The 15,735-nt window shown below is 45.7% G+C and overlaps 1 protein-coding gene across 23 annotated transcripts in view; it reads right to left on the bottom strand.

The window, feature by feature from the left end:
- Window positions 1-8,861, bottom strand: part of CAMK2B (calcium/calmodulin dependent protein kinase II beta) — a 285,827-nt gene extending 276,966 nt beyond the window's left edge. For 14 of the 23 annotated variants that reach the window (XM_074210093.1, XM_074210098.1, XM_074210088.1 and 11 more), the window contains exon 1: window positions 8,760-8,859. In XM_074210093.1, the coding sequence (XP_074066194.1) occupies window positions 8,760-8,824 (65 nt within the window). In that variant the 5' untranslated portion in view covers window positions 8,825-8,859. Of the gene's footprint in view, window positions 1-8,759 lie in introns of all 23 variants that reach the window. The other 9 variants (XM_074210077.1, XM_074210085.1, XM_074210078.1 and 6 more) reach the window with 2 other exon arrangements.
- Window positions 8,862-15,735: the final 6,874 nt, after the last annotated feature.

Raw genomic sequence — 15,735 nt, 5'->3', positions numbered from 1 at the left:
AAAACGGGGATCACCATATTTGTACTGCTCATTATTTACTTTGTATTCACACACACACACACACACACACACAGACACACACACACCCCACAGTCTCCCCAAATAAAGTGTCACCTCCTTGAAAACAGGGATGTTTTCATTCTTTGTACTGGTATGTCCAACAGTAGGTGTGCTTAATAAAAGCCTGTTATTTGATTTGAGTAGCTATTTCACAAGATTTTTTCTAAGGAAAGTACTTTATACATTTTGGAGTGCCAGAGAAATTAAATTTGCTATTATATCATAAGCAACCTCAACCCAGGAACCAATTTTAGGGGCCAATTTAAGGCCCTAGCTACTACTTCTTTGAAATGGGGTATGGGGGCAGCTAGGTGGGATAGTGAATAAAGCACGGTCCATCAGTTCCAGGGGTGAGAAACAGGACCAAGACAATCAGCTGCTCTTGAGTAACATGTAAAGGTGGTTAAGCAACCATAGGTTCTTCTCTGAGCAGGGGGTGCCCCAGTGGGATCAGAACATTACCCCCTGGACCCTCTCCTATTCTCTTCCCCAATATATGCATCTGAAGCAGCTAAGTGGTACAATAAAGTGCTTGGACTGTTGTCAGGAAGATCTGAGTTCAAATTCAGTCTCATACAATTACTAGCCAAGTGACCCAAGGCAAATCACTACACCCACTTTGCCTCAAGTTTCCTCATCTATAAAATGATCTGGAGAAGGAAATGGCAAACCACCCCAGGCTCTTTGCCAAGAAAACCCCAAATGGAATCATGAAGAGTAGGACATGACTTAACACAATATGCATCCACCTATCCCTTTTGTCATCTTCCTTGTGATACACTTCAAAATCCTTTCTCTCACTGGCAAGATCCAGACAGCATGGGAAGAGGGAGACAAAAACAAAACATTGTTTAAAGCAAAATCTGGAGTCAGGGAACCCTTCTGGCTAGAATCTGAGTCATGAAAACCTTAGCTGAATTCCACCTCAGTTACTTAATTATCTTAATTGACCTTAGATAAGATTTTTTTTTGTTTTTGTTTTTTAGGTCTTTGCAAGGCTCCAGTGGCTTGCCCAAGACCACACAACTAGGTAATTATTAAGTGTCTGAGGCTAGATTTGAACTCAGGTCCTCCTGACTCCAGGGCCAGTGCTCTATCCACTGTGCCACCTAGCCACCCCTTGAATAAGATATTTAACTTCCTGGTGCCTGAGTCCTTATCTATAAAATAAAGAGTTGGACTCAATGACGTCTAAGGGCCCTTCTAATCCTAGATCTAGGATTCTATGACCTGGGTTCAAATTCAAGCTCCACCATTTATGTGACCTTGGACAAGTAACCTCTCTTAACTCAGCTTCTTCCCCTTCAAAATGAAAAGACGGAACTTCACACCTTCTGAGGTCCCTTTAAGAGCTAAAACTATGAGCCTACCAACATCCTTTTCAGTCCCAGTGCTACCTGTTGGGGCCTCTGTTATCTCCCACCTGGATACTTATACTGGCCTCCTAATTGTCAACCTTGCTCCAAGTCTGACCCCTCTTCAATGCATCCTTCATAAAGATGTATCATTCTTATTATGGTTTTTTCTCTTCTCTTCCCCATGGCTTACCAAATAAAATACAAGCAGTCTGGCATTCATAGTCTTCCATGCTATCTACAGATACCTTTGAAGCCTCATTTGGATGATTTTCTTTCTCAGATTGTTCCAATCAAACCGGAATAACACTTGTTCCATAGTCTTACCTTGCACTCACCTATCCCTGTATATCCATATTCTTATGATGTCACCTTGGACAAATCTGATCCTGAGTTTCCTCCTTTGTTTAAAAAGGAAAAAAATAAAAAGTGGGGATTGGGCTAAATGGCCTCTAAAACTATGAGCTTAGGAACCTATGAATCAGCCTCAAGGTCCACTTCTGGAATTGGTTCATCCAAATAGCCTTCTTTGATTCACCATCACTACCACAATTTGAAGCAACCTCTCCCTACTTGCATTTCTCAAACTACTGTTGGGTCTTTTCCAAACAATTTGTATTCTGGATTGTATTATCAATCAACCCACAAATATTGATCCAGTTCCTACTCTGTGCCAGGCATTGTCCTGGGTACTAGGGATACAAAGGCAGACTTCGAGGAGTTTACACTGTTGTGAGGGGATGAGGGGAGGAAATGGAGAAATACAAAAAATACACAAGGTGTCCCAAAAGTCTTAGTGCAGCATGGAGACTACAAGGTTCTACCCCTGGGTAGAAGGTGTTAGCATCAGGAAAAACTTTACTGAAAATGAATACTTAAACTGAGTCTTGAAGGAACTGGGCATTATAAGAGGTCGTATTTCAACCTTTCATTTAGAGGCTTAGGTGTGGAAAAGCAGGAAGATGGGTTCAAGTCTCAGCTCTGCTATCTGTGTGATCATGGACAAGTTACTGTAATCAGTATACACTTAGGATCTAGGGATGCACAGAAAAAAATTACACAGTTCCTATCCTCAGAAAGTTTATAATAGTTATTTATGTATTTCATTTATTACAGTTGTTTATTATAATCATCACATTTTATTAGTTATTTATGTATTTTGTTACTGTTCAAGTACTTATTTATTACAGTTACTGTTATTTTGCATTTTATTTATTAGTTAATTACATATGTAAGGATTGTCACTTCCAAACAACAAGCTCATTGAGGGTAGAGACTTATTTTCTATCTATGTTTCAACAGTGCCAAGTCTGATGCTTAAGTACTAAACCATAACAAATATCCACAAGGTGGAGGGAGATTGCTGGTCACCTAGTAAAAGTACATAATTACATATTGGTTAACTAAAAAAATACCCTAGAGGAGAAGTTGACAGAGACTTATCTGAGCTTTAGAGTTATGCCTTCCTCCTGCCTAGTCAAGGACTCTGCCCATTGTTGCTGAGCAAACCCAGAAGACCCTTAAACCTTCAGCTTCCTGGTTATAAAGAAAGGGTTCTGTTTTGTATGTGACAGAGATCAGGAAAACTTGAGTATCTTCAGAGTCTGAGTTCAAAGCTTACAACCTGTAAGACCTCAGTTAAAAGATTTAACCTCAGCATCTCAGTTTTTTTCATCTATAAAATCCAATGGAGTAAGGCTGGGCTACACAGTTTCCAAGATCTCTTCCAACTCTAAATTCTATCATCCTATAGATGGCAGGATAGTCCAGGGAATAGACTACTAGACTTGGAACCAGGAGGATCTGAATTTGAATTCTACCTCTGACACTCATTCTGTGGGCCTAGGCAAATCATTGATTTCTAAGCTTCAATTTCCTCATTAGTAAAATGGAAATAATAAGAGTGCCCACCTCTCAGGGTTATTGAAAAATCAAATGAGGGAATATAAATTCTGTTATATAAGTTGCAATGATTTTATGACAAATACAAATGAATAAAGGGGGAACCATGAGCTCAAAAGAAAAGACCTGTGTCCCCACTTTCCTTCTCCCCTTTCCCTCCCTACCAAGGGCAGCTCTGAAAGTTCCAACAGGGCATAATTTGGTTGATCATGAGAAATTAATAGAGAAGCGAGAAAACAACCACAGGACCAGATACTATAAATACAAAGACTATGGAAATAGATATGATTTATCCATGTACGGAGGACTGCATGCTATGCCTACTTTATTCCTGGTGAACGCAAACTATCTTATCTGCTTTACATGCTCAATCTTTTGTGATCCAGATTGGTGACCTTGAGATTGCTGACTGAGGGCCTCAGAAAACTGAAACCTAGAGACATTACATGGCTTGTCCAAGGTCACATAGTAAGTAGGTAATGAAGTCTATTTTAAAAGTAACCTGATGGCGGGGAGGCTAGGTGGCGCAGTGGATAGAGCGCCAGCTCTGGAGTCCGAAGGACCTGAGTTCAAATCCAACCTCAGACACTTAATAATTACCTAGCTGTGTGGCCTTGGGCAAGCCACTTAACTCCATTTGCCTTGCAAAAACGTAAAAAAAAAAAAAAGTAACCTGATGGAATAAAAAGAGGGTTAACCTTGGAACCTGGGTTCAAATTCTACCTTAGACAATTTAATCCAATTCAATTCAAATAACATAGGAGAATATATCTACTGTAAACCAGGCACTGTAGGCCCTTGGGAACAAAAGACAAAAATAAAAAAGTCCCTACCCAAAGGAAAGTGATATCCTGTTGTAACTAATTTACACTTAGTAATTATGTAACCCTGGGTATGTCACTTTATTATCTCAGCCTCAGTTTCTAGCATCTGTAAAATAAAGATAATAATAACATCTCACAGGCTAATTGTGAAGCTCAAATGCAATAGGAAATATAAAGCATTCTACAAATTTCAAAGACCAACATAAAAGTCAGCTATTATTCCTTCCGACTCTAAGTCTGGTCTCTTTTTCCTCTTTTTTTCAGGGTAGCACCAGGGAAGGGGTTGGGGAATTGAGAGGACCAAGTATTCATTCAGTGCCATGAGCCAGATATTATCCTAAGCACCTTACAAATATGATCTCATTGGATCTACAGCTGAAATGCTAATACATCAGATCCCCAAAAAGGTCTATAGCAACAGTTGCTGCAACAGAAGCCAGAGGCCATCAAGTGCTGGGCCTTTTAAGGTGGGTCAGCTCTGATTGGTCGCATGGGTCTTCTCAATTTAAAGGGCACTCACTGATCTCCAACCAAGTTCCATCAAAATCAACATAACCTCTAGTTGTTGCCTTCTCTTGGATCTTTGGGAAGGATGGAAGGTCATCCATGACTGATATTGTTTGCCCCTAAGTCTCAGATTCTCCTTTATCACTGCTGTCATTCTCCAAGGACTGGGCTAGGAGCTTGTTTAGAAGAGCCCTCATCCAGGAGTTCTATTCTCATCCAATTCTGAGCTGCTTTGGATACCTGAGAGGAAATTCTCCCCAGGATTTGCTGTAAAAAGAGGGGGTAGGGCCAGATGATCTCTAAAGAGACTTCTAGCTTAAATATTCTGTTTGTCCCTGATGGTGGCAAGAAAGGACAGCTTCTCCTTCACACAGGTGCATGTGAATTAGCCTAATTAGATTGTCCAAGGGTTTTTAAAGCAGAATGAGAGACCAATGATGGAGATAAAGCTCTTCTCAGAGCATTCCCTGGTCCCATTTTCCCAATTTCCCAATGCATGAACAGTTCTGTGCCAGGCGCTCTCTCTCTCTCTCTCTCTCTCTCTCTCTCTCTCTCTCTCTCTCTCTCTCTCTCTCTCTCTCTCTCTCTCTCTCTCTCTCCACATGCCTGGCCTCAGAGTCCAATGTCATTTGAGGATATCCCATCATACTTCCGGATCCCACAACTTTCAGACCTCTGATTCCTTTGGGACCAAATTCAAAGGTACTCAATGGCATCTCTTGGCTTTCTCTATGGGTTTGACTCCTTACCCTCTCTGTGTCTTTCTTATATATTTATGGCCTGGAGGGCCAAAGCTTTGCCCAAATTCATGTAAAATAAGATAAAACTGAAGCATGATACTAAATATTCTACTAACTGTCTCCTCTAATATCTTTTGCCCTATTATTCCAAGAAGGCAGGAATAGACTTCCAAGGTCACAGTCATGTTGACTCAGAATACAACATACAAGGAACCCTAAGAGAAGAAAGGTATGCTACTTACAATCTGTGTATCCTTGGTCAAGTCATTTCCCTTTTCTAGGACTCAGCTTCCTCATCAATAAAATGAGGGAGTTGAATGATTTAGCTTCTATAGTCCCTTCTAGTTCTCTGTGCACAATCCTCTAGTTCTAGGATCTGCTGATCCTATGTATTCATCTCTATTCAAGGTCCAAGTAAAGGCTAGAGACATAATTAAAGAAGACAACTGGCACCAAAGGTAGATCAGAAGAACCCCACCACCTGAGGGCTGAACTACAGACCTCCTAGGCACCTCCACCTGAAAGCTGACCCCAAAGCACTTTCAAGAGAAGTGTTCCAGTTTGGTCTCAAACCAACAATGCCAGAGAACATAGTTTGCCCACTCATCCATCTAATTTAACTCAACATTCATCATCAGGATTAATAATAAATCTTAGATGACACATGGTTCCTGCCATCATGGAACTTACAGGTCATAGAATTAAAGAAGTATCTAGGGCACTAAATTCAATGATTTGCCCACTGTTGTTTTTTGGAGAGGTTTTTTGCAAAGGAAATGATTTGCCCAAGGTCACACAGCTAGATTAAGTGTCTGAGGTTTGATTTGAACTGAGGTCCTCCTGGATCCCAGGCCAGTACTCTATACATGGTGCCCTGATTTGCCCACTGTTGATCACAGGGATAGCATTCAACTGACTCAGAATTTGAACTCAAGCCTTCTTCATTCTGAAAGCAAGTCTTTGCCAGCTACAACACACTATCTTTCTTTCAATTAAATAAACATTTATTAAGCACCATTGAATACTGAGCATATAGCTAGATACACTGTGAGAGAAATTCCAAGTTTGGAAGAGAGGCCTGACCCTCATGGAGCTCACAGTCTAGCAGAGGGTTATGGTATAGATAAAAGTATTTATGGTACAGACTAAGTCATCATTAAGTATATCTGGACAATGGAAGCAAAAGTGGTACAGCATAAGGTGAGGGTTGAGGAGGGGAATAAGGTCATTTCTAACTGGGGGATTAAGGAGAGAATCATGGAGGAGGTGAGCAGGGTGAGGATGATCAAGAAATCCTCTGGCACTATTCCTCCCACTCCCACAGAAAGAATAAGGCTTGGGGTTCTCAAAAGATTTTCAGTTAGCAGTGAGCAGAGTCCCTCACCTCAAAATATCACCACACAAGTTTTATTGGAAAGAAAAGGTGGACTAAGGAGTCAAGTGAATACACAAAAAATTTCTTAGAGCATCAATGGCCCCAGAACAAAGAGAAATTGGTTGCCTTTCCCAACCACCTCCACCTGAATTCAAAGTCAGGCTATTAACCAGAGCCAGATAGAACCTTAGAAATTACCTTGTGTGTTTTGCTGGTTTTACAGATGAGGAAAAGTGAAAACCAGAGAAAAGGGGACTTGCCCCAAATCACATCGTTAGCTTATGGCAAAGCGTGAATTAGAACCCGGATCTTTTGCCCTCTTCTTGTCCCCCACCCCCAGTTCCACTGCTACTTCCTCAGCTTGGTACCACAAAGCCACCAAGGGTTCCCTGCCCACAGAAGATACTGAGTACTTCTATTTGTCTTGGAAATCCAGTCTCACTAAAGTAATATATTAAAGAGATGTCAGAGCCCCTGGGAAGCCCAGTCTGGAAGCCCCAGGAAATGGGAAATAAGGAGAGCCAGCCAAAGAAAGAAAAGTTATGTCTTTATTCTTGGGTTAACTCTGCCCCTATCATCCATTAAAGGAATAGTGGTAGATGGGGTTGCACACCTTCCCACAAAGGAAATTTCAGAAACCAGGCTCTTTGCTGGTTTCAACCTGTAGGCCCTGAAAATAGAACTGCTTGAGATGAACTATCTGCTAGCACTCTGAGGCCTGCAAGCCTCCTACAATTTGTCTCCTCTTCCTAGCAGGTGCTTCGGCAGGAAAACTTCACTACTCTCCCGGCACCTAGTGGAACCTCACCCAAAAGCCACAGGCACTCAGTCCAAAATCCTTTCTTCCCTGATCTCCACGCCTTCCCAGTGAAAACAGGACTGGGAGACAAGGGAATCTGGACCGTGCAGCCCGTAAATTGAGCCGGAGACTAAATCTCGTGGAAGGGCTTTATACTCACACACAAAATCGCATCCCTCCCCAAAGGTCTCAGCGGAGGGGAGGGTGCTAAAGGAGGCAAGATTCATGGCCTTAAGGCATGGGGGATGGGGATGGGAATGGGGGGGCCGGCTCGGAAGCACTGCAGGGCCGCCCCTCCCTCGGCTACCACTCACGCCCGAGTGGTTAATACATCCCCCCCCACCCCAGCCCGCTGTCGCTTCCTCCCCCTCCCTCCCCCCCCCCAGGAGAATGGGCGGGCCCTCTTTGGGCATCTCCACCCCAACCCGGGCCGGCTTCGGGAGATGCAGAAGGCAGCAAAGCGGTGTGCCAGCACATGGCCCGGACAGCCCGGCGGCTGGGGGCCGCCCCCAAACCCCAGCCCCCAGCCCCACCCGGCTCGGTATGGGCAGCGCCACGGGCGCTGGGGCGGCCTAGCGGCGGACCCACCCCCGGAGCCCCCGGCCCACGCCGCCGCAGCCGCCCCGAGCCGGGGCGCTGGGCTGGCCGGGGCCGCCGCTGGGGGTCGGCCGCCTGCCGCTGTATGGCCGCCTCCCCCAGCCCCCCGCCAGCTCCAGTCTTCGGTCCTCCCCTATGCGAAATGCGTCACGTCTGCACGCTGCTCCCGAGGCCCCCGCCCCCGCCGCCCCCACGCCCTTAAGAAGCCCCCCGGCGCCCCGAGCGGAGCTGCCAGGGCTGGGGGGGGGGGGGACGGCGGGGGAGGGGCGGCGAAGGAGCAGGGGACCCAGGGGACTGTAGCCATGCTGCCGCCGCTGCCAGCCCGGCCCTGGGACGCCTGGCGCGGGGGAGCCAGCCGAGAAGTGGGAGGTGCAGGGGCCCGCAATGCGCCCCCCGCCCCTGGCCCCAAGCCTGGACACTTCACCCCCTCGCCCCCCCCCCAGGGAAACGCGCCAGCACGCACGGGAACAGATGCAGACCGACACTTCCTAGACGGGGGGCATGGAAAGCAGGGTCCCCCTCCCTCCGGGCTGGCGCAGCCCCCCGCCCCCAAGCCCCGGCCCTGCACCCCCCTCCCCCGCGCGGCGCCCGGCTCCTTACTTGCCAATGTCTTCATAGAGCTGGTACTCGTCGGTGAAGCGGGTGCAGGTCACGGTGGTGGCCATCGCGGCGGCCGCGGACGGGGCTGGGACAGCTGCCGCTTCCCCCGAGGCGCGCTCTGGGCTCGGGCTCCGGGCGGCTGCAGGGGCGGCACGGGGCTGCGGGGCGGGCGCGGGGCGGGCGGCCGGCGGATCCGCCTCGGGCGCCTCGGGCTCCGGCTCGGGCTCAGCCCCGCAGCGGCGGCGGCGGCGGCGGCAGAAGCAGCAGCAGCAGCAGCGGCGGCAGCGCGGGCAGAGAGTGACACCTCCGCTCCAGGCGGGGGGCCGGAGGCTGGGGGGCTGGCTCTGGGCAGCGCAACGCGAGATCTGCTCGCTGCGTGTGTGCCACACACCTACACGCGGGAGGAGGCGCGGGGCTCTGCCGCACACGCCGTGGACCGGCCCCTCCCTCTCCCCTGCGCGGCACCCCCCCACACACACAGACACCACGCACGCGGGGACCCGCACACAGCACAGCGTGGACCCACCCCACTCCTCCTCCCTGCGGAACACACACGCGGGGAAGCGCTCCCGGCGTGGACTCACCCCTCCCTCTGCCCTGCCGGCTGGACCCTCCCCCCCACCCACAGTCACCCCCGAGGAGGCCAGCACCCCTGTGGAGCCACAGTGCCAGTGCACGCTCGTGGGTGGACCCTCACCCACCCACCCCTCCACCCCTTCCCCACACTGCACAAAACCCTTCACACTCACACCCGAAAACTGAACGCCAAATTAACCAATCCGCCCCTTTCTCCTTCCAGAACCCCGACGCCTATCTAAGGGCCGGTGACCCTCCAACTCCTCGATGGCTGGCTCATCTAGGAACCCTTCCTCTTAAGACTGGTGGAGGAGATTTCGTTTGGAATATAGACACTAAGGACGGGGTGGAGTAGGGCAGAGTCCCTGGGGAGGGGCAGCAGCAGCAGTGGGGTTGTGAGGAGTTGGGGAGCTGCCCCCCATTTAACTCATTCCCTCAAGAGAGAAGGTAGAGTCCTTCCACCGACTGGATCCCTGGGACCTTAGCTTCTGACTGTAGCCACCCTCTTAATCCCACCCACTCCTCTCCACCCCACCCCGCCTCACCCCCTCCAAATGGTAGTTCTGAGCAAACGCAGCTCTGAGGCGAGATAGGGGGGCAGGAGGTTAAGCTGGAAAAAGCCAGCCAGCCTCTTCTTCCCTACCAGCCACCTTCAGACACCACTGGTTGGTTCTAACCTTAAGGTCATCCTTTCCCTAAAGTGGGAACATTTCCTCCCCTTCCACCAGGGCCCTTTGCCCACCCACCTGCCCACTCTTCAACGCCTGGAAGAGCATCTATCTCCCCAACTGAGAGGGAGGCCCTGGACCCAGATTGCAGGCATCAGTCCCTCACTGCAAGGTGCCAGAGCGTTGCTATGGGCAGCAACAGGGAGGAGGAGATAAGGATCCTGAGGAGGGGGAGGGGGAGAATAGAAGAAAAACTGACCCGGTTTCACAAACAAGAAACCATTACTTCAGGGTCAGGTGCTAGATCCCTGATTCCCCAAGCTTCATATCTAGAAATTATGAGCAAGGGAGAATGTCTGTCTGCACCTACCAGGATAAAATTTGCTCTCAGTTCTCAGGAGCTTAGTATCAAAGATTTAGAACCAAGTAGGGTCCTCAGAAGGCATCTGGTCCAATCCCCTCATTTTTGCAGATGAAGAAACTGAGGCCCACAGAGGCCTGGTTGTGTCAAAGGAAGAATCTGAGCCTGTATATTCTACCTACATAATCATTGCTCATTCCTCTGGTGTTTGGCAGCAGTACCTCCAGCACCTTCATTTTAATTAGGGGAGAAATACAGGTAGCCCAGGGTTAGAGTCTGACTATTGGACAGTGTTGAGAAGAAGATTTATGGCCGGTCACTGTTGAAAGAGCTAAAGGATTACTGAAGCTCATTTCAGGACTACTAAGGAATTCTGGATTAGAAATCACAGGACCCGAGTTTCAGTTCTGGTGACCTTGAGAAAGTCTTCACTTCTCAGACTTTATTTCCTTACCTGCAAAATGAGAGGGTTTGGGGTAAATAAATGATCTCTAAAGTCCCTTTCAACCCTGAATCTATGATCCTATGGCCTACATAGCCAGGTTTCATCCAGCATCTATAATCTCTTCCAAAATCTAAGCTCCATTCAGGTTATTCCTCTAAAGGACCTCACTGTCCTATTCCCAAATAACAGGATCTCCTCATATTAGCAGAATAAGATTAAATGACAGAAAGCAAAAGAGACAAAACCTGAGCACCCATCTCCTGGCATTCATTATTCCTCCACTGCTGATCAAATCAGGCCTCCAGGACAAGACACCATTTCCCTGATCCTAGTGGTTGGTCCTGCTCAGACAGAGCCACTTTACCTCTCCCCTTCCAAGACCTCCAGTCTGTCTCAGGACAAAGACCTTTTCCTTCTAACCTTTCAACCCCAGAGCCTTCTCCAACACAGACAAAACAGTGGGCTCCCATCCTTTCTTCTGCTCTTGCCTGGAGCTTCACAGAAGACAATATCCCTACCTGCCATGAAATTGGATTTGACCCTGGGCAAATCATTTGACCTTTGACTGACTCAGTCTCCTGAATTGTAAAATGCAAATAATGATACCAGCTACACTAAAGGGTTGTTTGAGTATCAAATGATAATATTCATAAAGTAGGGGCGACTAGGTGGTACAATAGATAGAGCACCAGCCCTGGAGTCAGGAGTACCTGAGTTCAAATCCGGCCTCAGACACTTAATAATTACCTAGCTGTGTGGCCTTGGACAAGCCACTTAACCCCATTGCCCTGCAAAAACTAATATATATATATATATATATATATATATATATATATATATATATATATATATATAAAGTGGTTAGCACAGTGCCTGAGACATAGTAGACACTATACTTCATTGTCTATTATAAAGACACATTATTATTATTATTAATAGAGAATGACTGGATTCTTCTTCCTAACCTAAAAACACACACCCATCTTTCTCTCACACTTAAAAAAACAACCCTCATTTGATCCTATCATACCTGTCAGTTGTTGTCCTATATCTCTTCTCAGCTAAACCCTGTGAGAAAGTTGTCCACACTCCCTCTTCTCTCACTCTCCTCTCCAACCTGGTTTTGCACTTCATCATTCGATGAAAATTACCAGTGACCTCTTAACTGCCAAATCCAATGGCCTTTTTGTCAGTCTTCCTCAGGTTTGCTCTCTGAAGCCTTTGACAATGCTGATCACACAGATTTCTCCGGGCTTTCATGACACTGCTCAATCCCAGTTGTGTTCCTTCCTGCCTCTCTAGCCAATCAATTTCCCTTGCAGATTCCTCATCCATGTCACATCAACCGACCATGGGTGTCCTCCAAGACCATGTCCTGGAACCACTTCTCTTTTCTCTCTATACAATCTCACTTGGTGCACTCATCAATTCCCATGGGTTTGATTACCATCTCTGCAGATGATTTCTACCACTACTCACACTCCTTAACTGATGTTCTAGATTATCAGCTGATGCATTTTTAACATCTAGAACTGGATATCTCAGAGGGAGATTAAACTCAGGTCCAAAAAAAAATTAATCTCTTTTCCTCTAAATACTTCCCCCTCTCCCTCTATTGCTGCCAAATACACTAACCATCCTTTTAGTCACCAAGATTCACCACCTCAGTATCATCCTTGACTCTTGATATTCTCACTCAATTCACATGTCCAAGCCATTGTCAGATAGTGTTCTTTGACCTTCACAATATATATATCCCCTCCTTTCTACTTAAACACCATCACCATAGTTCACTTTTTCATCACCTCCCCCCCAGACCATTTCAATAACCTTGCAATAGCTAGCATCCCTGCTTCAAGTCTCCTACCATCCCTTAATCTTAGTCCCTTTTCTCTAATACTATCCCCAATTTAATCCATATATAGCTTGTTTGTCTGGGAAGCTAGGTGACCCAGTGACCCATACCAAAAATATGACCTGTAGTCAGGAAAGCCTGAATTCAAATTCAGTCTCAGACACTTACTAGCTGTGTGACCCTAGGCAAGTCACTTCACCCTCTTTGTCTGGGTGGCAAACTACCACAGCATCTCGGCCAAGAAAACCCCAAATGGGATCACAAAGAGCTAGGCATGACTGAACAACAACAAATAGCTTTTTGTAGATAGATATTTTTTGCATGTTGTCTCCACCATTAGACTTGAGAGCAGGGATTATTTTTTCCCTTTTCATCCCCAGGGCTCAGAAGGGGTTTAACAAATGCTAGTAGACTGATTGGCTGAATTTTACTTTCTTCCACAAAGGCTCCAGTGATACCTGACTACTTGTTTCTTGAACATGAAACTCCATCTCCCATTTCAATATCTTTGTACTGGTTGTCTCTGGGTTCCTTCCTCATTTACTGGCCCCTAGAGCAGCTATCGCCTTCTAAGATGACCTTCTTATCTCCTCTACCTATATATTTCTTGTACCTTGTAGTCTATGTTGTCTCCCTTTAGAATGTATGCTCCTTAAGAGAAGGGAGAGCAATGGACCAAGAAGACCTGACTTCAAATCCAACCTCAGACATTCACCAGCTGTATGACTCTTGACAAGTCACTCAACCTCTGTTTGCCTCAGTTTCCTTACCTGTAAAACAGAGGTGATAATACTACCTATTTTCCAGTATTTTTGTGAAAATAAAATGAAATAATATTTTGTAAATCTCTTCAAATCTTAAGGGGCTACATAAATCCTAGCTCTTTCTCTGTATTCCTAGTGTCAATGTCTGGCACATAGACAACACTTGAAAAATTTTTTTTTATATTTGACCTCTAATTAAGGGTAGTGGTTTAGAGAAAGGGCCAGACATGGAGTCCCAAAGACCTGGGTTTGAATCATGCTATCATAAATTTTATATATATTATCTCATTTGATCTTCACAGTGACCCTGTAAGCTACATGCTTGTTATGTTTTGGGTTTTTATTGGACTTGTGATTTCTTTGGTACAGGAAACTCCCAGTAAGGAGAAAGGAAAGAGGGAGGAAGGAAGGAAGGAAGGAAGGAAGGAAGGAAGGAAGGAAGGAAGGAGGGAGGGAAGGAGGGAAGGAAGGAAGGAAGGAAGGGAGGGAGGAAGGGAGGGAGGGAAGGAGAAAAGAAGGAAGGAAATAAAGAAGGAGGGAGAGGAAAAGAGAAAGATGAAAAGAAAGAAGAAGAGGGAGAATAAAACAGCAAGGAGGGAGGGAGAAAAGAAGGAAGGGAGGAAAGGATAAAGGGAGGGGGAAAAGAATTAAGGAAGGAAAGAGGGAGGGAGAAAGGAAGGAAGAAAGGCAAAGAGAAAGGGAGGGAGGAAAGGTGGGAGAGAAGAAGGAAGTAAAGAAACAAGCATTTATTAATGTTTATTAATACTGTAAGTCAGGCACTGTGCTTTCCAAATATTATCTCATTTGATTCTCATCATAACCCTAGGAAGTAGGTGTTATTATTATCCCCATTTTACAGGAAACTGAGACAGGCAGCATTTAAGTGATTGATTTATCCAGAGTCACAGGCTAATAATTGTTTAAGATCAGATTTGAACTCAGGTCTGCCTGAGTCCTGGCTCACCATTCTATCATGCCACTAGTTTACCGCAGGGAAGGGGTCCATGGAATTATCTAGTCCAAATTACTCATTTTACAGATGAGGAAATTACAGACCAAAGTGGTTTAATGACTTGTCCAGAGTCATTAATATAGGTAGGCAGCAGCTGAGCCAGGTCCTTTGACCTCAAATCCATGAGTCTTTTCTGTGATCATTTGTCAGGTATGTTCTAGTTCTCTTTATTTACAACAGTTGGATAGATGGCCTCTGAACTCCCTTCCCATTCTCATATTCTATGATTCTCCATGACCACATTGCCCCTAAGAAAACATTCCTGCCCTGAAGGAGCTAATGGTATATAGGTAAGGGTAATGACATAAGTACACAAACAAGGAAAATTAGAATAATAACAAGCATACCTGACAAATCCATGATGCCATGGGATTAAGGGAAGATCATGGAAGGTTCAACACTTGGAAAAAGAAAGAGTTGGGATTCTAGCTTCACTTGGTTTTCAGGAGAACTTGAATATCCTGAAGTTCATCCTCATCTTCAGTGCCACCTCCAATATCTAGGCCCCTTGTTACATCTGGTACTGATTTCAAAACCTTCCTAACTGGTTTTCATAGCTCATCTTCACTCCAAACAATCCTTGAGCCTGCCTGCAGGGCTCTTGTTGCTGTTGTTGAATTTTTTTTTAGGGTTTTTTTTTTTTGCAAGGCAAATGGAGTTAAATGGCTTGCTCAAGGCCATACAGCTAGATAGTTATTAAGCGTCTGAGGTCGGATTTGAACTCAGGTACTCCTGACTCCAAGACCAGTGCTCTATCCACTGAGCCACCTAGCCACCCCTGTTGTTGAATTTTCAATCTTGTCTGACTCTTTATGACCTCATGGACTATCATAGTATGCCAGTCAGGTCCTTCTGTCCTCCACTATCTCCCAAAGTTTGTCCAAGTTCATGTTCATTATTTCTATGACACTATCTATCCATCTCATCTTCCACTGTCCCTTTCTCCTTTTGCCTTCAATCTTTCCCAACATCTTTTACAATGAATTTTGTCTTCTTATTTTAAGCTTCAGATTCATTATTTGACTTGTCAATGAATAATCTGAATTGACTGATTTGATCTTCTTGCTGTCCAAAGGATTCTCAAAAGTCTTCTTAAACTCCATAATTCAAGAGCATCAGTTCTGCAGCACTCAATTTTCCTTATAGTCCAACCCTCACTAATATACATTTCTGCTGATAAAACCGCTTTGCCTGCATGGCTCTCCAGTGAGGTGATGTCTCTGCTTTTATCATACTGACAAGATTTGCCACAGTTTTCCTTCTAAGGAGCAAGTGTCTTTTAATTTCATGGCTAT

The sequence above is a fragment of the Macrotis lagotis genome, chromosome 1 (assembly GCF_037893015.1).
Source record: "Macrotis lagotis isolate mMagLag1 chromosome 1, bilby.v1.9.chrom.fasta, whole genome shotgun sequence".
In the NCBI taxonomy this organism is placed as follows: domain Eukaryota; kingdom Metazoa; phylum Chordata; class Mammalia; order Peramelemorphia; family Peramelidae; genus Macrotis; species Macrotis lagotis.
The sequence above is the reverse complement of the archived record's forward strand: the minus strand, read 5'-3'. Positions and strand labels throughout refer to the sequence as shown.